At 34.3% G+C, this 23,950-nt stretch overlaps 1 protein-coding gene across 1 annotated transcript in view; it reads left to right on the forward strand.

Moving 5' to 3' along the window:
- Positions 1-23,950, forward strand: part of ralgapa1 (Ral GTPase activating protein catalytic subunit alpha 1) — a 243,709-nt gene that overhangs the window by 103,266 nt on the left and 116,493 nt on the right. Inside the window, 8 exon segments of the mRNA XM_028821562.2 lie at positions 1,096-1,224; positions 7,751-7,876; positions 15,349-15,407; positions 15,722-15,830; positions 16,005-16,115; positions 16,756-16,824; positions 22,021-22,155; positions 23,376-23,559. Of these exon segments, the coding sequence (XP_028677395.2) occupies positions 1,096-1,224; positions 7,751-7,876; positions 15,349-15,407; positions 15,722-15,830; positions 16,005-16,115; positions 16,756-16,824; positions 22,021-22,155; positions 23,376-23,559 (922 nt within the window).

A 23,950-nucleotide genomic window follows, 5' to 3' on the forward strand; every position in this document is an offset into this window, starting at 1 on the left:
TCCAGTGTGAGCAAAGGGATTCACTTGTCCCAGGTAATATCTTGGACTTTCAGAAAATCCTTCTGCCCAAATATGCTAGAGCTATGAAATGGAGAATGTTTAAAACTCATCAAACCATCTACAACCATAATTAGCAAAATCATTTCACACACATTGCTAGAACAGCAGTTCCTTATTCATTACATTTTTCAGTCCTCTGCATTGCAATACCAATATCCCTTTGACAATCAAAAGGGTTTCGCACATGAGCAAATCAAATGACAAAAGATCTGCAGAGGACCTGATTCATAACACACTGTGTACTGTAGAAGTGTACCCCATTTGTTACTCTCACTAAGGCTGCATAAACCATGGCAAGAATGTCCCTAAATATATTTAGTACTTAATACAGCCTTCCTGATGGTTAAAACATCAACATGAAGAATTACTGAATGTTAAGCCTTATTAATAGACTCAACATGTACATAATTTTTCAAGGGTAAATGTTTTGCAGAGCAAATTCAATATTTCTTCCAGAAACAATTTTGAAAATTTAATCTCTAAAAAACAAATTACGTTCCTGTCTTTTTTCTGTATGTGGGTGTTTGCATTAGTGTTCAATGAACTGGCAACCCCATCCACAGTTGGTTCCAGTCTTGTGCCCTTTCCTGCTGTAATAAACAAAATCACTTAAAACCCTAAACAAGATAAGCTGTTTTCAAAATAGTTTTTGAATGGATATGCAGAACTGTGTGTTCTTTGAAGTTAAGTTTTGTTTCCATAACAAGTTCTGAAGTAAGTAAAGCTAAAAAAATGAATTGTTCCCTGAATGTTTAGTCCCTATGACAAGTTATGAGAATGCATATGTTTATGACAAAGTTTAGCATTTCTTATTGTGGCCACTAGATTTTGCTCTTGTTCTACCTTTTTCATCTTAAAGTGTACTAAATCAGAACCACCAGTTTAATACTTTGCTATTGTTATGCTTTGGTAAACATAGACATTTAAGAAATCAAGAAAATAATGTTCATGTGACTAAAACCCTAAAATTGACAATACTTTATAAAGTTCCTTCCTAAAAGAATTCTAATCTTAGTGTACTTTTTCTCTGTTTAGGATATTGTGAATACAATAATCAAGCACTGCTCTCCACGATTTTTCTCCATTGGGTTGCCTGGTGCAACAATGCTAATACTGGACTTCATTGTTGCAGCTAGTAAAGTGACTGCCTCGACATCCCTCAATGTATGTATAATAACATTTTATAATTTTGACTAAGTTTTTCTAATTTATTTATAAACTCAGCAGCTAAACACCAACTCAGCTGGTGAGTAGTTTGTAGTAGCTGGCTGTGCTCCTTTGGTTGCAGAATGATTACTATAAAAAAAAAAAAAAAATCTTTCAGAAAATGTCCTGTATTATTGATTTGCCTTACTAAGAATATACTGAAACTCACTAGTTTAGAAAAGGAGTAGATATTACAATGTAGAATAGGAAAATGCTGTGATGGCAGCATGGTGATTTATAGAGTGCATAATTGGTTAACGGGTGACTCTAAATTTGTCCTGCATTAATGCAAGTGGGCCTCATCAATGGTGGGTATCTAAAAGATAGACTATTCTTATTGGTTTTAGTGTGTTATTTTACATTACAATGTACTTTCAATAGTCATGAAAATGGCTATTTTTTAAAAATTGATTTTAATGTTTGTAATGCCAATCAGTCTTTTTCATTTCCACCTCTCTTTGAAAAAAGAAATAATTATTAACTATCATTTTTATAAAGATTTTGGCATTTTTTATAATTTTAATTTGAAATAGCATATTATTATTATTAATAACAAATAGTATCACCCTTGGTTCTACTAACATTTATTTTTCATTTAATATATAAGTCATCCATTCCCTCTCTTTTTCCAAACATTGCATTTGTACCTGAATTGTACCACTGACATGAAGGGTACAGGTTGAGCTGAAGCATAAACCATGCAGAGGTAATAATGTAATTGTGCATCTGTGTTTAGCTGTAAGTAAAAAAGGCATTTAGCCAGTCTGTTTCGCACATGCAGGAAAAATATAATTTACACACCGTTGAATTTAAAATAGGATCCAAACACTGTGACACAATATTATTATCCACTACTTTAGAGTGTGAAATTCCCTCTAATTGAAGTTAGAAAGCAATTTTCATTAAAAATCATTTATCTTACCAATTTTCATGCCAAAAAAAGAGAAGTGTCAAAACTTGATTAAAACACACTAGCCATAGAGAGAGAGAGAGAACAAAACGTTGAAGGAAAAACAAGGATATTTGATGCGTTAGGAGTGAGGGAGAAATACGAGAGGAAAAACACTGAAAGAAACTGTGGTGCTTTGAGCTGGAGTCTAGCAGGATATACAATAGTACATTGTTGGATTACTTTTTGTGCAAGTGTAAGTTTCCCTTAAGACTAGTTCTTGATTGTACAAGTTTCTCCTTTAAAAATATCACCGTCAGATTTATAAAATGTTACTTATTCTAATATATTTATATGTTATAAGGTGCTTATGTGGTAAGAGTGTTCCATACTTACAGTTTGAGATGGAAACTGAATGTTTTTATAAGCTTTCTCTAGTTTAGTATCTAAGGCTTGATTAAGATTGCTGATTTCTTGCATTTCTTCAGAAGCAAGATTCATTTTTCATTTTATGAATTAACGCTGGAAAGTTGGCTAGTCTATCACAGTGGTTCACATATAGTACATACCCATAGTCACTCATAACTGTGCCAATTTAGATTCTTTAGTTAATACAGCATATGGAAATGGAAAGAAAATTCTGAACAACTTTAAATCTACAAAAACAAAAGTAGAATTTGGAAAAACTGCACAAATATTAACATTAAAGCCAGTTTCCTGGTTCTGTAAGGAAACAGTGCTATTCATTATATCTCACTGCTACTTCAGAAAACAAATTAAAGTTAAACAAGTATTGAAGATTGAATTTAATGCCAATGGGGTGTTGAGGTGTAAATGGAACATAGATGTGAGTTCCTAGTATGGTTGATTCATCTACATTTAGATGTGGCCTATTAACCTATGAAGTGCCCTATACAGTTTAAGCCTAACTTTTTTTGACCTTTACTTCTTATAACAAATTTTATCACCTATCATTCTATTATGTGTCATTATCTCTTCTACGTATTATCTTACTGTAGACTGTATAAAGAATTCACTAGGAGTTGTATGTATATGTGTATGTGTGTGTATATATATATATATATATATATATATATATATATATATATATATGTGTGTGTGTGTGTGTGTGTGTGTGTGTTATCTATTATATAAAAAAAATCTTGGGTCGAGGCGTGATCATCTCTCCCGTGAGATTTCTTGCATGTCACGCTGTACTTGCAAACAATTTCTCGGAGACACTTTAATGTCCCACGAGACAAAGAAGTGAGACAAATGGACAGCTGCTGTACAGGCTTTTAAATGATCACAGTGCAGCGCAACATGCAGATCACACGACACAGCACAAGCAGCAGCTGGCTTAAAGGACAGCTGCTGTACAGGCTTTTAAATGATTGTCACACAGCGTGGCATGCAGATCACGCAGCACGGCAGCAGCAGCTGCTGTACAGGCTTTTAAATGATTAACGTGCAGCGCGACATGCAGATCACACAGCTCGGTAGCAGCTAGCAGCAAGCCAGCAGCTGATCCATCCACATCTCCTTAGCATGCATTAAGCCCCAACCATTCACAACGCGAGCGGCAGTGACGCGAAGTGACTAGCATGAAACGTGTATACTGGGGGCTGTGCCCCCCTGCTTGCTTCGCTCGCCCAGAATTTAAAGAGATTGTAACAATTCCCATGAAAATAACATACACTTTCGATTCTATGTTGCATCGCTTCTCTGTGATCATAAATACACACCTGACGGAATTGTGGTTTCTTCAAAATTAAACTTGTCATAGCTGTCATTGTTGTGGGACCACAGATTCTCATAGCGTATGGTCCATTATTGTGTAGATGTACATTTTGAGCATTGAATGATGCAAACGCGAAAATATTATTGTAGACTCGGATACTTTGCCTGTAGTGTTTGTGGATTTCATTTTCACCAAACAGCAAATCTTTTAATTCCTGCGGATACGCCTCTTCATTGGGAGGCAACATTACTTTTCCCTGATGGCAACACGAATTAGATGATCTACAAGTCTCCAACTTAAACTTTAAAACCTTACAATATGTACATACTTCTGACATATCACCTATGTCCATATATTCAATCTCTTTTTGCTGTTCCATTATTTCACCGAGTAGTAATTTCTGTTTGTTTGTGCTAATGCGTTTTTTACTTTTTTTTTTTTTTTTTGATACTTTCGAATTTTACTACTTTCATAATCTCTAACCTGCTCTGCATGTGTATTGCACCATTGTTTTTGAATGTCTTCATGAAGTCTATTATTTCTGACCCTGATTGGACCTATGAGGTTTTCAGTTCCACTTGGTCCGGGCTAATTACTTTCCTTATTTTCAGAATTTGCACATAGATTATTATTGTTCTTTTTTGCATTCTTTATATCTGTATGTATGTATGTATGTATGTATGTATGTATGTATGTATGTATGTATGTATGTATGTATATTCATTCTCTCCCTTTGTGGCTCTCCAACTACAAATATGCAATATATATGTATGTATGTATGTTTGTGTATATGTGTGTATATGTATGTATGTATGTATGTATGTATGTATGTATGTGTGTATACATATATATATATATATATATATAATATATAATATATATATATATATATATATATAATATATAATATATATATATGTGTGTGTATGTGGATATGTATGTATATAATATGTGTACAGTCATATGAAAAGTTTGGGGACCCCTCTCAGCCTACATAATAATTTACTCTACTTTCAAGAAATAAGATAACAGTGGTGTGTCTTTCATTTCCTAGGAACATCTGAGTACTGAGGTGTTTTCCAAACAAAGATTTTTAGTGAAGCAGTATTTAGTTGTATGAAATTAAATCAAATGTGAAAAACTGGCTCTGCAAAAATTTGGGTACCCTTGTAATTTTGCTAATTTGAATGCATGTAACTGCTCAATACTGATTACTTGCAACACCAAATTGGTTGGATGAGCTTGTTAAGCCTTGAACTTCATAGATATGTGTGTCCAATCATGAGAAAAGGTATTTAAGGTGGTCAGTTGCAAGTTGTGCTTCCCTTTGACTCTCCTCTGAAGAGTGAGAGCATGGGATCCTCAAAGCAACTCTCAAAAGATCTGAAAACAAAGATTGTTCAGTATCATGGTTTAGGGGAAGGCTACAAAAAGCTATCTCAGAGGTTTAAACTGTCAGTTTCACCTGTAAGGAATGGAATCGGGTAATGGAAGGCCACAGCCACCGTTGCTGTTAAACCCAGCCGGTCTGGCAAGCCAAGAAAAATCCAGGAGCGTCGTATGCACAGGATTGTGAGAATGGTTATAGACAACCCACAGATCACCTCCAAAGACCTGCAAGAACATCTTGCTGCAGATGGTGTATCTGTACATCATTCTACAATTCAGCGCAATTTGCACAAAGAACATCTGTGTGGCAAGGTGATGAGAAAGGAGCCCTTTCTGCACTCACGCCACAAACAGAGTCGCTTGTTGTATGCGAATGCTCATTTAGATAAGCCAGATTCATTTTGGAACAAAGTGCTTTGGACTGATGAGACAAAAATTGAGTTATTTGGTCATAACAAAAAGTGCATTCCAAGAAAAACACCTGCTACCTACTGTCAAATTTGGTGGAGGTTCCATCATGCTGTGTGGCTAGTTCAGGGACTGGGACTGGGCCCGGGGCCCTTGTTAAAGTCTAGGTGTCGGATGAATTTAACCCAATATCAACACATTCTTCAGGATAATGTTCAAGCATCAGTCACAAAGTTGAAGTTACGCAGGGGTTGGATATTCCAACAAGACAATGACCCAAAACACAGTACAAAGGCATTCATGCAGAGGGAGAAGTACAATGTTCTAGAATGGCCGTCACAGTCCCCTGACTTGAATATCACTGAAAATCTATGATTTGAAGCAGGCTGTCCATGCTCAGCAGCCATCAAATTGAACTGAACTGGAGGGATTTTGTATGAAGAATGGTCAAAAATATCTCCATCCAGAATCCAGACACTCGTCAAAGGCTATAGGAGGACAGCGTCTAGAGGCTGTTATATTTGCAAAAGGAGGCTCAACTAAGTATTGATGTCATATCTCTGTTGGGGTGCCCAAATTTATGCACCTGTCTAATTTTGTTATGATGCATATTGCATATTTTCTGTTAATCCAATAAACTTAATGTCACTGCTGAAATACTACAACTTAAAAGGAAGTTGCTACTTTGAAAGCTCAGCCAATGATAAACAAAAATCCAAAGAATTAAGAGGGGTTTCCAAACTTTTTCATATGACTGTATATATGTATGTATGTGTGCATGTATTATGTGTGTGTGTGTGTATATATACATATGTAAGATATTTATATAAAGATTAAAACACATGCCACAAAAATGATTGGATAAAAAAAAATAAAATGTAATGAAAAGTAAAAAGTGATAAAGTGGTTACTAATTTATTTTAAGATCAATGATGTGGTGGAATCTTTAACTGTTGTTAAATAACATAAACCATGGCCAGATGAGAACTGAGGAAAGGAAAAGATATTTCAGGATTTGTAATTCTGGAGAAAATAAACCTCCGGGAGCACACGGTGTTCAGTATTTAATGCAAACTTTTGCCTAAGCCAAATAACCATCCAGCACCTCCTAGGCAATGTACATTTTCCAAGTCACTGTCTGCCATGAAATCATAGAGCTCTAATGCTGCCAGTGACTTTTTTTTGGTTTTGAAAGAGACCATGAAAAATCATTTAAGCAACTGGAAGAAATTCTATGCATAAAACGTTTTCATTTTGTATACTTTAATATTTTTAACTTTGTCACCAGCATTTCTGTCTTGTTTTATTATCCGTTATATATAAAATAGGGTCTTTTTGTAAAACAAATACTCTTGACACTTTCCGATGGAGAAAATTTACATTATAATAATTCATTCTTAACTAGCCTGCTGAAGCAGTTCTATTTCTTGGTAGGAAGTAACATTTATACACTTTTGTGGGTGTCTCTGATCGTCTACGAATATTAAAAGGCTAGGTCCCATAGTGCACAAACAGTCCTGACACCCACGCTCAGTATCAGTGCTTACATGACTGTAGGTCACTTTATTTTTTCATTGAGTTCCAGCTGTACTGTATTGGTTTCTTTCTTTTGTTTTAATAATGAAAACATTTCTGTAAGTAGTATCCCTTTTAAAATATACATTATCTTCTACTTGAATCATTATTTTCTGGCTCCACCACTAGATTCAAGAACAATTATATTAAAAAAAGAAATTTCTTCTGTTAAAAATTACGTTTGATTAATTTAAAGGTAAAAACAAGTAGAAAAGTATATTTTTTGAATTACATTATAGATGACATGCTGTCTTTTTCAAACAGATAAAAACTTATGTTGCATTATTTCACTACACTTTGTATAACTAAAGGTACAACTTAATCTCAATCTTATATTTTCTTATTTTAAATTTCCTGTTTATCTTTGATACCTGTTACATTTTTAAATTGTGAAGATTGGGTTTTTAGCAACAAAATTATTTTTGCTATTTAAATAAGTAAATGCATTTTTCGTGCCTAAGGTGATCTTTTCTTTTTTTTAGGCCCCAAGAGTTGAAGCCCAAATTCTTCTGGGTTCACTAGTGTGCTTTCCTAATCTGTACAGTGAACTGCCAGCTCTTCATCCAATTACAGCTGATGTGGTATTGACTCAATTCACAGATATAAAGGTAAGACAAATAGGTCATCCGTAACAAAACTGTTACTTATTTTAAACACAGAGTTAATGTTACACTGTAATTTTCTTCACAGTGTAGGTATACAATATATGTTCATCATTTTTTAACTAAATCCACTATAAGATTCTTTTTTGGAAACACATGGCACAAGATAGGAACCATCACTTAAAGTAATATCTTCTCATTTCTGGGCACAGTAACACTCACTCCCATACCAGGTCAATTTAGACTTGCCATTTTGAAGAAACAGATAGTGCCTGGGCTGGGGTTTAAGTTCAGTCTGGTACTTTGTGCCATGTGTCAGTTTTTCAGTATACAAAGTGAGTTTGATGGTAGGCTTTAACATACAGATACATGTTGACTCCAGGCTATTTGGTTGTCAGAAGCTAAATGTCTAATTGCCTTAATGTCTGAAATCGTTTTCTGGAATTTTTTCCAAGCTGGTTAAAGGCACAGTTAAGAAAGTGTATGTAAACTTGTGACCCACTGGAATTGTGATATAGTCAATAAAGAGTGAAGTACTCTGTCTGTGAACATTGTTGGAAAAAATTACTTTTGCCTTGCACAAAGTAGATGTCTTCAGTGGTATGCCAGATTTATAGTTTATTAGTATAAAATCTATGGCAGGGTGATAAGGTGCATTTTTTAAAACGTACTTCAAGTGTATGTAAATATTTGACTTCAATTGTAACTCAACACTGGCTAACCCTGGCTACCCCAGCTTCGATACCTTATCTGGAACTCAAAGCTGCTCTGCTTATGACCCATCCCTGCCGGAATTCACAGGAATGTGATCTGTTTTTTTAATACTTACACCGAAACGGCTACACTTCAGAATACCTTAGCAAAAACCAAGAACCACCACAAAGGCTACTCCTGCTGGGTTTTTTATACCCGGATAACTGTCTTTGAAAGGATTTGCACAATCAAACAGCAGTGAAGGGTTTGCTTGAAAGCCTTCCCTTGCCAAGTCACAGAAGACTGTACTCAAATCACAACTCTTTTAATAACTTAGCCTTGACGAACACCGCTTTATATTAACACTCATCAATCATTTGTAAATGTCAGTAAACAACAAGACAACTTCAGTGACTTAATACCCAAACTTTATTTCAATCATTACTTATGTTTATTTATGGATATTTATAGGGACTTGCTAACTGCTTTATTTAAGGTGTTGCTTCTGTCAAAAAATTGGACATCTGATAAGTTGCCATGGTCTGGTTAATTGTTAGTTACTTTTAGCTAACCATTAAACACGATTATCTTAATATCCCAATCCTCGATGTCGCCTATTCTACAAGCATAGGCATACACACTGGTTAAATTATCCAAGTTTAAACATACTGTATATGTTCTAATGGTGGTAATACATTTTCAATTTTTTTTACATTTGAATATCGCCCAAACTAGTTATGTAGTCCCAAGTTTAACACATAATAAAAACACATTGTCTGTTCACTTAAAAAAAAAAAAAAAAAAAAAAAGAAAGGAATCATTGACCCTTGTGTTCTAATGAGCTTATTTGTACCTGCCTGCTGTTTCGTTTTTTTCATATGAGCTGTGGATACACAGATTAGGAGCTGTATCTAAATAATCCTAAAATAAAAACACACTAAAAAAAACACAAATTAATTATATTATTAGTCATGTTTAGCATACTATTAATACACATTTTTATTAGCGTTACATCTGTACTCTGTAATTTTTTTTGTTCTGTTCTTTGCATTGATATTACAGTATTGTAATTGGTAAAACAACTACTTAAAATTATTTTTTCGAAGTCTTGTTAAATCCTAAAATTAGACATTTTCTAGTATTAATAATAATTTACATTTATTTAGCACCTTTCACATACCCAAGGTCGCTTTACATACAGAGTTAAAAAAAAAATAAAACTAAAAAAAAAATTACACAGATGACAAAAGTTCGTAGAAGAGGAAAGTTTTCAGTTGAGATTTAAAAGTGCTCCTCTTTCTGCAATCTCGGAGAGACTGAGGAAGAGAGTTTCAGAGTTGAGGGGCTATAGAACTGAAGGACCTGCCTCCCAAGGTGGAGAGTCTGGTGCGTGGGACACTAAGGAGATTACTGCTCGAGCACCTGACAGAGCGACAAGGAGTGTAAGGAGCTAGTAGCTGAGTGAGGTAGAGGGGGGCAAAGGTTATGTAGGGCTTTGAAGGTGAGAAGCAGAATCTTGAACCAATGAAACTGGGAGAGAACAGGGGAGATGTGAGCAAAACGCTTTGTTTGGGGGAGGACTGTGGCTGCGGAGTTCTGAATATACTGTAGCTTCTGTATAGATTTTGCAGGGAGGCCAATGAAGAGGGAATTACAGTAATCAATACGAGAAATTATGAAACAATGAACCAGAGTTTGAGCATCATTAAAGGACAGAAATGGACGGAGGCAGGCAATGCCAAAGTAAGTTGGCCAAATGCCAATGTAGTAATGCCAAAGATGTTGAATACATTGGCAATAGCATTTTTATTGTTTTATGTATATATTTTTTTAAATTGCCTGGTAGCAAGACTAAATATTAAACCTGTCTGTCTTTATGACCTTGAGCATCTAAAGTGAGGTATAATAAATATAAAATAATACATTCCATTTTAAATCCTCTGAATTAATGACTATGTTAGAGTAAGTGGACTCCAGTACTGTCAAAGTAATTAATTTAACAATCACTGACTAATGATTATATGGGTGAAACCATGATAAGGTGCCATTGCTATATTATAACTTCAGCATCCTGCATTTGAATTCCAGTCTGGGGTTGTCTGTATATAGTTTCCACAAGTTGTATAACTGCATGTCAGATTCATTTATGGCTCAGTATTGGTTCTGCATGAGTGAGTGAAGGTATGTGTGTGAGTGTTCCCTGTGAAAAATGCTCCTCATGACCCTGAATTGGATTACATTGGTTCATATGTTGATGTATGGGAAATTCACAGCTGTAAATTTGATCTACTGTGTAGCCTTATTTTTCTAATTTTCTGCATTGAAGAATGCCCCATTATGAGTGACTTGCAGGACTGCATTGTATTATAACTTTTTATTTATAACTAAGACTGAATCCATTTTCAGTTGTACTTTTTAAAAGAGAAAAATACACATGAACTTGAAAAGATATACAGTATTTACAAACAATGTATCATTCTCAGAAACTGCACAAAAATCATCTTTGTTGTCACTTATTTTTTTAAATGAAAAAACATTTCTTATAATTCTTTCTTAAGATCCAATACCACCAACTATCTGTATTAGTTGTGTACATGAAGGTTTTCGGTGGCTAATGGCTTCTCTTGTAAGCCAGCATTTAAATTGTCGGCTAATTTGCTTTTTTAATGTATTGGTTCTGTAGCTGCTGAAATATATATAAGGTGTCATCGGGCACGGGTAAGACGTGTGTCAAAAGAATTCTCAGAGTCCAAGGGTTCGTTTTAAAGGTATTTAGTGAAAGGTAAAAGCAAATAGTCCACACAAGAAAAAAAGAAAAAATAGTTACACACGTAGAATAAAAGGCAAAAAAAAAGAAAAATGTATCTTCTTTAAACTTAGCTTTTCTTGAAAGACTTTAGTTATTTCTATTCGTAAAGGTTCTTAATTTCTTCTGTACGCCTTTGCGTACGGTGCGGTACTTAAGTAAACAAGTTTTCTTTACTTGTTATTTCTCACATTCAAAGAGCACGTAGGCCATCGAGCACTGTTATGTGCGGTCACGTTTCTTCTTCTCTACTTAAAGGATCTTAGCTTTTTCTTCTGTACGCTTTACGTACGGCACAACACATAAATTAAGTGCTGTTAAGTCTATATTTGCTTCACACAGTCAAAAGGCTCGTAAGCCGGTTGGCACATCTGCAAGTGCCCAAGCCCAGTGACGTGCGATCACGGTTAAAAACCGTATGCCTCTACACCTTATACAAGGCAAGGCTATCACTAGCTGACTGACTAATAACGTTTACTCCAAGCTGTTAGAAATGGTAAGAATATACCACTGCGAATCTATTTACGGGGGTTATAGGAACTTCCCGTTATTTATGCATTGTCATCTAAGAAATATTCATGAATCTTACAGAACAAGGAAAATGGCTCTTACAGGTTCCATAACTTGAGTAGAGCAGTATTGTGTTTGCTAGTTCTGTCTGCAGTAAATATGCAAGTATGCTTAATCATTTAGTTTCATAAAGAAAGTGAAGAGACAGTCCTATGAAAAAAGGTATGCTCTTCTTTGGCACAATGTTACAGCACTGAGGAGAGTCTTCAGAAAAGTTCTTCCTTCTGTTGTTAGACATGGCACATAGCAGGCACACATTTTTTGTTTTCCCAAAACTTATACTCGCTCCTGGTATGCAAGGTGTGCCCTATTCCAAATATTTACGCTGTTAACTTTGATTGTCGTGCATTGGTTCTGTGTGATAAATTCATTGATTTTCTTTGTTCGTTTTCTTATATGCTCTTGTTAGAGGCTCCATAGAAGCAGTTGGTGAGTGATCACTACAGAACTGCTTGGTGATATTAGTTTTGCTGTCTTTAAAATGCATAATCCATCATCTGACACTGCTGGTGTCCATGGTGGCTTCTCAATATATAGATAGGAACTGTCTGTGAATATCAGCTGTGGGGATTTCCTTCTTCATAAGAACTTCAATTATCAGCATGCTGATGAAATGTGATGTTCTTGTCGGCTGTTGAATTATGAACACATTGCAGAGGCAGGGATATCATTTTTCTTTCAAGTGTGAGGTAATTGATGGAACTGCAGATTGCAGTATTGTCACCCCTTTTTTATAACAGTATGCTCATTACTTTTAAGTTGAATTCTGTATCAATCAGGTGCCATGTTCTGCATAGAAATTGATGCATGGCATATTCAAATTTTTGTCATGATTTTCTTATTTCTCTTTTTGAAGTCAGAATTAATTTTACTTTTCTATAGCGGGTTGGACAATGACTGACTGACTAAACATTTACTTTTCTAAGGTATTCACCCAAAATAAATCTATTTTGCGCACTGTGACTGATTTTCTTAGATTATTTATATTGCCCTGATATTTCTTTCAAGATATTTATTACTAGCCGAAGTACTCAGTGTTGCCCAGGTATTTTGGGATGATGATTTAAGGTAAGAAAGCATATAGTATATTTATGTCTTTTAAATGTTGACCCTTTTGTCATTGCTGGATGAAATGCAAGTGTCCCATCTGTCACCAATACTACCATTCTGATAACTATCAATTACTTTGCTCTTGTGAGTTGAGAATTTCTTCATTTTGTTTATGATTGAACTCTTTAGTGACTGCCTTGGAAAAGACTACAATATATTGCTCCATATAATGCAATGGGTTGGTAGTTTTGTTCAAGTAGATCAATAAAGGTGTACCTTTTGTGTGGTTTCTGAACACCCTCCAGGCTCACTTTCACAGAAAAAAATGTGATATGTTTTTCAGCTTACAGCAAGATCTAAAACTGCACTTTAAAAAATTTAAAGAATAAGCATTAAGATTAAACACAAGTTGTGGTCTAAAATAATTGTTTCTTAGAATAGCAGAATTGCATTTTCATTTCAAAACGTGAAGTCACAGAATAGGGATGTGTTGACCATTTTCCTGATCACACCTCGCCTTTTTCAAAATACATAAAAAGAGATGGAGAGATATAAATAATACAAGATGGATATTGGTGATCCATCAGTTAAAATAAAAATAAAAATTCTTTGTTCTGTCTGGTACTAGTGTGGTAACTATTATTCACATTTAGAATCATATAAAGCATTTGAATCACTTTGGTGGCAGGATAGGGCTTCAATTAGACTAATCCAATGATGGGTTTGTTATACTGTTAGCATAATTGATGAGATAAATTGAGTAATCAAAATACATCTTGCAGTTACACTTGTATAGGTATGTGCAAGTCTGTCCCGACTATTGAAATTTGAAGAAAATAGAGTTTCTATTTACTTTTACTAAGGTTCATATCAGTCAAGCTGTATTTTCCAATTGTAGCCCCCTGTAGGTATCTGCATTATTCCCTACTTGAGCACTGAAGTATTTCAGCATGATTACAGATTTAGTAGGTGGTACCCTTTCGAGAATAGAGTGTGAAGCCTTTCAAAAGGTTGAATACTCTGAATAGTTATCTGGGGCATAATGTACTTAGAATTTTCCTTTCTGCAACTTTGGCGCATTGAGGGGCCCCACTCGACCATCACAGCCAAACTCCAGCTGCATGGCACCCTGCTTTGGGCTGTGGTAATTTCCTACATCTGCCCAAGTCCTCTGCTCCATAATAAGAGAATGGCCCTCTTGATTAAGAAATGTGGTTCCAGAACTGATGCTATACATATAGTTGAGCCATGAGATGGTCATGGGATATTCCCAGAAATATTAGAAGACTTGGAAGTATTTGAAAATTATATTTCAGGGAAACAAAATACAAAATGAGCTCTATTCAGTACGGTGAGGGAACAGATAGTTTTGTCTGCAAGAACATAGAATGCATTGCTGTGGAAAAAATATTTTTCCAATCATAGAGGTGAAGCAAAATTTAGACAGTAATGAGGAGTGTAAACTAGCTATCAATCTGGCTGTTGGGCTATGATACTATGTGTTCATGTGTTCAAAGTGGCATTTTAACCTAAAAACTGTAATAAACATGAACAAATCAGAGTGTGATTAGAGTCTGCATTTTCCAAAGTTTGATTTATCACCCAGCCACAGTGTAAGGCTCTGGATAACATTTTCAAAAGTCTTAATTTTCGGGGGTTAAAAACACAGGGGTGGTATGGATGAAAGGCAAAACATATACAAGTATCTTTGTTTTTAAACTAAAATGTAGTAGTGTGAATGAAGCCTTAGAGTACAAGATCATAGCAAGAAATAGAGTCAAGGGTAAGTAAAAAATTGAGTTCCTAAAAATCATACAGTTCGCATTAAGATTTAATCTTGTTTCAAATTCACACAAATATTTAAAGCAGCCCCCTTCATTAATAACGGTGGTACACATAGCCAACAGAGGCTACCTGCCTAAACACTGGTGCAACAACTAGAATGAGTCAAATGGCATTAAAATAAAATATGAAATAAATTTGATAACAAAACAACCAAACCACAGAATACTCTTGACACAAGCAAACATATAGAAAAACAAACAAAACGTAATAGTCCATTAGTGATATGTAAACTTGTAAAACTGTTTTGTGCAATTTTCCAAAGTGATTTTTTTCCACAGTGAGTTCCAAGAATCTGTAAAATACAGTATAATTCAGGTATTAAGAGGCAATTGATTTTTAGAGAGATTTTGAGCATGCTTGTTCTGGAAAATATTTCTTAAGCAAAGACTAAAACTGTTCACTTTTTAAAAATGTACATAAAAAGACCCTCTCAGCAACTTGTATTTGAATAAATTTTTATATTTGTTACTCTAACATGTCAGTGTAATAATCTACCCAATATATATTTTTTAAGGAGCATATTATTAAGAGCATACTTAGTTCAGCAAAAGAAGAGCCATCTGGACCTGCACGGTATGTACTTTTTTTATGTTTAAGTAGAACTTTAAGTGCCTTGCTCTTAGAAAAATTAATTTAAAATGATGTGAAGATATTTCCATTTTAATTTTGTTTTTCTTAAATAGAGCAGTCTCTGTTAAACGAGAGTCACAGAGATTTTGTAATTTGCTATTTTTAATAGTATTTTGTGTTTGTGCTTGTAAGTGTGAAAATTGGAATTCCTTAATAATTTGAGTGTTCTGTGCTTTTACAACATTGTGAAATTCACTTTTTGTTCAGTGGTTTTGGTTTTAGTATTAGTATATCAGTATGTTATATATATTTTTCAGGTGTGTTGCTTTATGTAGCCTTGGCATTTGGCTATGTGAAGAATTGATCCATGACACTCGGCACCCACAGATTAAGGAAGCTTTGAATGTTATTTGTGTAACCTTGAAGGTATAGGATTTTGTTTATATAACAAGTGATCTTTGATGAGATGTATCAGTGTGCTGTCTAAGGCAAAAAAGATTTATTTTGATTATGTTAAAATATAAAAATGATCATTTTATAATATGTTCTCTACTGTAACTACTGTAATTTGATAGATGTTAATATTCTTATTTGTTTCAGTTTCCAAATAAAACAGTAGCACAGGTTGCTTGTGACATTCTGCACATGCTTGTAAATTATGTACATACTCTTCAACATTTTCAGTCTGACTTTCCCAAGAAAATAATTGAGGTATGTGTTCAGTTTTGAGTAGATATGAAATTAGTTATATTTTGTTGAGCGTTTTATAAGGATACTTTGAAAAAAGCAATGATGTGTAGACTATTGAAGAGTTTTGGATTCCTGTTTATATTTTGGTAAACATGTTTAAACACTATAGAAACACATCTTGAAACACTACAGGTCAAATAAAATATTGCATGTGGTGCATTTAATATTTATGTTGGATGTGTGGAATTTTTTGCAATTTTTATTAGTGATGCAATCAACCAAGTAACATTCTTTTTTTCTTAAAAGCATGTTCTATATATTAAAACATTAACGGGTAGATTCAGAAGTATTACGTATAAAAATATGATTTGGGTTGGAAATGATACGTCTTTTCAGCATTTACAATGCCATGTGTATTTATTGAATATATACTGGCACATGATTCTTTTATATACTAATTACTAAAAGATGTGCTGTTTAAGTCTATTGTTTGAATTTGAATTAGAGTACTTATTTTAGTCCAAAAGTACGTGTTGCCTGCTTTTTAAGTATGCCTTGTAATATTCTTTGCTCTGTTGTGTACGAGTGTAATGGTGCATACTGTCAGTGGCAATATATAAAGTGGAAAATAAGTGGTTCAATTTTTGTCTTTTACATCTAGATTCTTATAGCAACAATAACTTATTTGCTGCCTTCCACAGAGGGCTCTGCATATGAAGCAGATAAAAGGGTAAGTTAATAGTAGATGTATTTATGTTTTCATTTAGCATCCTTTCTAAGAAATTCCATCCATCCATTATCCAACCCGCTATATTCTAACTACAGGGTCACGGGGGTCTGCTAGAGCCAATCCCAGCCAACACAGGGTGCAAGGCAGGAAACAAACCCCGGGCAGGGCGCCACTCCACCGCAGGGCGCGCACACACTAGGGACACCTAACCTGCATGTCTTTGGACTATGGGAGGAGACCCACGCAGACACGGGGAGAACATGTAGGGTATACTAACAGCGAATGGTGCTATGGCTCACTTGACGTTACCCTTGTTACAGTCTGAAATATAAACATAAGACACTTTTACAAATGCTTACATTCCTAGTTAAAAGTGTCATTTAGGGCAGGGTTGTGGGGCAGCTGGAGCCCAACCCAGCAATCCTTGGGTTCAAGGCATGAGCAACATCTGGAAAGGGCACCCGTCTATTGCTGGGTGAATAAAACCCCGTCCTCACACACACACACACACACAGGCCAATTTAACAATACCAATTCATCCAACTTGCATGTTTTTGGACTGTGTGAGGGAACCAGAGGAAACCCATGCCAACATGTGAGGAACATGTAAACTCCAAGCAGGAATACCCAGGACATGAATCCTGCACTATTTACTGCAAGGCAGCTGCACTATCACTATGCCTCCTTGCCACCCAAGATTTGTGCCGTCAATTTTTACACATTTTCCTTTCAAAATTATTGCAAAATTATAATTGACTTAAGTTTATGTATGCTCCCCATAATAAGCTCTATTGTGACTAGTTCTCCAGTTTCACCTTTGTACAGGTAAGGTGCCTAACAGGAGTTTGTTCAAATACACTTCTTCCCCATTTGGTTAGTGCTGTCCCTATCGTAAAATTCCTCATGAAGATAAGTGAACACCCAAAGCAAATCTAGAATTATTAGGTTAATGAAAAGCAGCAAAAATGTCAGGTGTATAATGAAATTTTTACATTTTTGAAAAATCCCTTTAAACACAGTAAAGTCCATTAGAAAGAAATGAGTGAAAAAACTATGTATTCAGTTGAGCAGAAGACTTGGGCAGGGGGCCTGCCAAGAAGTTTTTGGTATCTCTAAAGGAATTAAATAACTGAGATACTAGAAACCAGCTCTAATTGTCTGCATGTCTAAAATGAGAGTGGTGCAAAGCAAATGTTGAATAATGCTTACATTGTATGTTCACTTCAGATTGCAAAAAAGTATGTGAGAGACCGTGTTACGTAATTATGGTTTAGTATGTTGAGAATTCATCCTGTAACACAATAAAATGTAATAAAAGTCCAAAGTGGGTACACATAACAATTCTAGTACTTTGAAGTGTTTTGTGATTATACTGGGTCAGTGATTAATGTATCTTTAAATTTGAGTTTTTATTAGAGGACTGAAATCACATTTTTTCTCCTCATCATTTGCAAACAATGATAGTGTTTCAGTAACAATTAATGAATATCCATAGTTCTACTGTTACACAGTTGTTGAGATAACATATATTGATCTAGGAAGCTGAATTAGGCACTGTATGACATTGCCTTTCTTTAAATTATAAATTTCCAAATCAGTGGAATCATAAGCTCTGGCCTCCAAGAAAGACCCAATTTAGCCCTACAGCAACTTTTCATTTTTAACTCTGTAAACTGGATTCATTGGTGAAAATTTATCATTACAAGTGTGGGAAATAAAATATCACAAGAAAACAAATCCTTGTCTTAGAGACATTTTTTGTATATGTAATATGTTTCTGATATGCAGAATGTCTCGGAAGCTACTAGAAAGCATTTTAAATATTAAGATCTCTAAGCTACCCCTAAAATCTCATTTATAGTCAAACATCCCTGCATTGAAGGCTTAATTAACAGCCTTATAAATAGCTGGAGTGAGAACAAGGCATGTACAGTTTTTAACATAATGAATAACTCAGGGGTCCGCAATCACAGTCCTGGAGGGCCGCAGTGGCTACAGGTTTTTGTTGTAACCCGGTTGCTTAATTAGAAAGCAATTATTGCCAATAATTTAATTTCATGGCTTGTTAGTGCTTTAACTCTGCCAAGTCAGGTAATTCTCATATCCTGGATTTTCTTCTCCTTTCTAAGGATATCATCCAAATGATTTGAAGTGTAAAATGGATGAGTAATTCTCAGTCCTTCACTTTTTTCTCTTCACTTTCCTTCCAAGTATTTAATTAAACCCAATAGTGCCTGATAAATACGCACAGGTGTAAAAGGTAACAAGCTAAATAGAGAAATGCTGGTTTCTTTTGTCTTTTGCATATTATTGCAAATTAGGAGCAATTAAAAACCAAGAATACAGCAGTTTAAGACTAAAATAAGCAAAAAGGGTTCAAAGTCTTAACGAGCAAGACAACTAAAATGAAGCAAAAGTGTTACTTGAGCAATAAGTGCTTCTTATTAAGCAATTGGGTTGGAGCAAAAACCTGCAGCCACTGCGGCCCTCCAGGACCGTGATTGAGGACCCCTGGAATAACCTAATGCAGTACTTATTTTATTGAAGTTAAAATATCTGCATTATAATCTCAGTAGCAGTGGGTTTAAGGTTAGAAGCATACATACTGGTATGGGGCTCCTTTGCAGAGCTCAGCCACACTGCCAAGCAGAAAAGAGTGTGCTGCTTGCTATCCATTAACAGAAACATATTTATAAAACATCAGTTTAGTTTTAATCCAGTTGTTTTCTTTACTTCCATTGAAACAGTATGACCAGGTAATGCAGAGGCCAGTGTTCATATGTCAAATCTTCAGGGGCTCAGATTGCGGATCTAGAAAGGGGATAAATGTTATTTATTTCAGAGCAAATGATGGACTAAACAAATATTTATAAAATACAAGAAAAGGATCACATGCTTCATGCTTGTTTTCAAATTCTCAGAGGCTTGTTTGTTTAAATGCACAGCACAATAATTACCAGTCTAAACAAGGTATCTCAGATACATGTTGCTTTTCCCTGAGCACTTCTCTAAAGGTGCACAGCAAATCTACAGTTTCAGGCAGCTTTGAAGCCAGCTGCTAGTTGGTATTTGTGTGGAGTTTGCATGTTCTCACTGCGTTTACATTGGTTTTCTTCCTACATTCAAAGGGTTTATATGTAAAGCTAACTGAAAATTTGACATTACATTTTGCACAAGAGGGGCCTTTGCAATCAAGTAGCCACCCACCTTATTGCAGTCCAGCATCACAATTTTCTGTATTGTAAATGATTCTTTACAAATTAGGTAACACTTCATTATAACTTTAATTAACCTTTACATGTTTGTTAATAGTTAATTATTAGTTCATGGTTTTTCCAAAAATTATAAAATTGTTATAATTAGTTTTAATACTTCATAATAACTTGTATAAAAAAGTAATTAGCAAACATTTTTTAATGCTTCTTTACATCTTTACAAATCATTTATTCCTTGTTTATAAATCATTTTAGTGCCTACATAATCTAAAGCTGGAAATATCTATCCATTGTAAATGTTTTATTAAATAATAATAATATAATAAAAATAATAATAAGCTATTTAAGTTGTTATGACCATTTATTAGTTGTTGCCACCATTACTTACACATTTACAACCTTTAGTTTATATTTCTGCAAAGCCCTGTCCAGGGGTGGTTTCTGCTTTGGACACAATGCTCCATCCTGTGACCCTAAAAAGGATTACATGGGTTTTGAGAATGTATGTATGCCTTTTAATCCAAGACCTACAATTCTGAAACAGTTTGTAATATTGAATGTTGTGAATTAATTTTATGGCATGCAGTGTAATTAATTGGCTAAGACATTAAACTTCAGACCCCAAAGTTGTTGTTTCACTCCTCACCTCTGATTCTCTGAGTCATTTAACCTACATGTGTTCAAATTATTAAAATAGAATAAATGTAAGTATTTACTGTTTACAGCAGTATTTGGGGATGGTGTTCAATATAGAAAGACATTAAATACAATAAAGGTTGATTGATTATGTATTATGTTATAGCATTGTATTTTATTTTAATATTGTTATATTTGTAGACGTGTCTGACACAGCTTTTAATACAGCAGTGTTTAGTAAAGCTGCCATAGGTCGTAGGGTTTGTTTATTAACAGAGGCTTAGAAATATTGACATTGTTACTCAAAGAGTCAATCATCACTGTGTTTTTCATTTCATGTTATATTTGAGATTTTAAATATAAGCAAATTATTAGCACTGTAAATCACTTAGATTCATTTTATAATCTTAATGTCCACTCACTAATCAAACAGGTGACATGTTTAGGTACTGTTTGTGTTTTTTTTTAATGAAGGTGTGCATATATTATATAGTGGGGCAAAAAAGTATTTAGTCAGCCACCAATTGTGCAAGTTCTCCCACTTAAAAAGATGAGAGAGGCCTGTAATTTTCATCATAGGTATACCTCAACTATTAGAGACAAAATGAGAAAAAAAAATCCAGAAAATCACATTGTCTGATTTTTAAAGAATTTATTTGCAAATTATGGTGGAAAAAAAGTATTTGGTCAATAACAAAAGTTAATCTCAATACTTTGTTATATACCCTTTGTTGGCAATGACTGAGGTCAAATGTTTTCTGTAAGTCTTCACAAGGTTTTCACACACTGTTGCTGGTATTTTGGCCCATTCCTCCATGCAGATGTCCTCTAGAGTTCAATGTCATTCATGTCACATAAGTACAGAATGAGATTGTATGTTGCACAGACAATATTTATTTGGCAAAACTGTTGACTTTTGATGTTCTGTTTCTGCCGCTCTCTTTTTTCAGTCTTTGTTGCACAGAGAATTGACATGCTGCAGTCTTCTTGGTTATCTTTATTCTTGTCTGCTTTTTTGAAAGTCTAGGATGCTTTTAAAATATATTTCTACATGAAAAAGTGGATAGGTGACATAGCAAATATTGTTATAAATGGTGTTTTCCAATTAAACATAGCAACAAAAATTTGTTGTTAAATTCTTTCACTTCACTATAGTGCAGAGGAATAATTAAATTGTGTGTACATTAGATACAATGTTTTTTGTCAAATTATTTATATTGTACAACTCAATTATGTTTTCCTTAAATGTATTAGTACAACAAAATGAAAATTGTAATTATTAACTGAATTATTTAACTAAACCTTTCATACGGTTGGGATTTAACCTTTTTCATCTTCTTTTTAGTTGGTGGTTTCGTTGCTTCTTTGTCTTTTGGATTGGGTAATGGCATTACCACTGAAAAGTCTGCTGCAAGTGATTAATGCCACTGGTCCAGAAAAAGACAGAATGGAAAAAACTGTACTGAGCTGTATTTATAAGGTAAACAGATAATCTGTTTGTTTTGTCTAGTTTTCAGTATTATCATTATTGTATACATTGTAAATTGACAGTTTGAGACTACTTTCAGTTTTCTTCAACAATAATGCCATGTCCCCCTCCTTGTTGCATATGTATAAAGACTTTCTAATCCTGTATATTTTACATTTTATTATAAGTCAAAAAGTTCCCTGATTTAATTTAGTTTTAATTCATTGCCAGGGCTCGTCCTTGGTGCATATCTATAAAGCTTTCTAATCCTTAATATGTATCATTTATTTTTTTTATCCACATTATCCCCTTTTCAATCTTTGCCACTTTTTATTTTCATTTGTATATACTATTGTGGACTGCATTTTAAATAATTTGTTATATTTCTATATTATGTTCAGTGCACTGAATGCAGTGTATGCAGTTATCAGTGGTGCTACTCACTTTTAATGGTGTTATGCAATACAGTTCTGCTTGCATGTGCTTTTTCTTTGAGAATGTAATGTCACATACCTAAGTACTTTCCCAATATAGCAAAATAGCATCCAAAGGACAACTAAATGTAAAAGTTTTAAAAAATAACTGTGTGTATTTTAGTACTGTGATATAAGGTAGTAAAAAAACAAGTATTTGACATTATTTTGAGTCAGTGATACACCCCAAATATAAGGCTTTGAGATTAAATTAAAGCTAAGTTTTTCTTCCTGGAGCAGATATTCACTCTCTCCAAATACCTTTGACCGTTCTAATTAACATACAGTATCCAGGCATCACTTCATATTTTTAAATTCCTTATATTGCTGTGTATATTTATTATTATCTAAGAATACAGCATCTACCATATAATATATCCAATTAACTTTTGTTTCGTGCACAGCATACGTATAAACAATTCTATATATTATATATGAGCTTAACCACAGTTATTATAATTACATAAAGCCTTTAATATGTTTATTTTATTAACATATTAGGAAAAAGGAATGTAGATAACTTATTTATTTGTCTGTATGCATGACTGCAGTACATCATATCTAAAGATCTTGCGCATCAAGCAAAGGACAAGTCTATGTGACAGTTCTGAACATAAAATAATGTTCTTAGCTGTTTGTATTTGATTGTGTTTGATTTATTCACTTGTGTAAATAATAGTATTTTAGATATGTATTTTATAATGTGCTTATAGGCAGTCTTCATTATTATAATTGATTTTGTATTTCCTTTTTTAATAGGTCCTACATGGTTGTATTTATGGAGCACAGTGCTTTAACAACCCAAAATATTTCCCCATTAATTTGTCTGACCTTGCATCAGATGAATATGAACCTTTTTTGCACTTGGAAAGTCTAAAGGAGCCAGAACCTCTGCATTCTCCAGATTCTGAGAGGTCTTCCAAATTGCAGCCAGTCACAGAAGGTGTGTGCATATGCATCTATTTCCTTTATCATCTGGGTTGTGTATGTTTCAGAATTGCACCGTTTCTTCCTCCTCACCTTGAAACATTTGTTTCATTACTGTACAAAAGTATAATCTTGAAACTCTCACACCAGTTATGATATTAAATATTGCCTCCTACTCATTAACTTATTATGTCATCCTGTAATTAGTCCATATGGAGTTGCAGTTTGCGCCGATAAATAAAACATTGCATTTATGATTATCATATTTTATCATATCATTTACAAGGCAAACTGGTCCTAGGTGAGGGATGAGACAAAGAGCAGTTCAACAAAACCTCCTATGAAGAATAAAAAATTTGGACAGAGTTTTCCCTCGCCTGGACGCGGGTCACCGGGGCCCCCCTCTG

Source organism: Erpetoichthys calabaricus, chromosome 16 (assembly GCF_900747795.2).
Source record: "Erpetoichthys calabaricus chromosome 16, fErpCal1.3, whole genome shotgun sequence".
In the NCBI taxonomy this organism is placed as follows: Eukaryota; Metazoa; Chordata; class Cladistia; order Polypteriformes; family Polypteridae; genus Erpetoichthys; species Erpetoichthys calabaricus.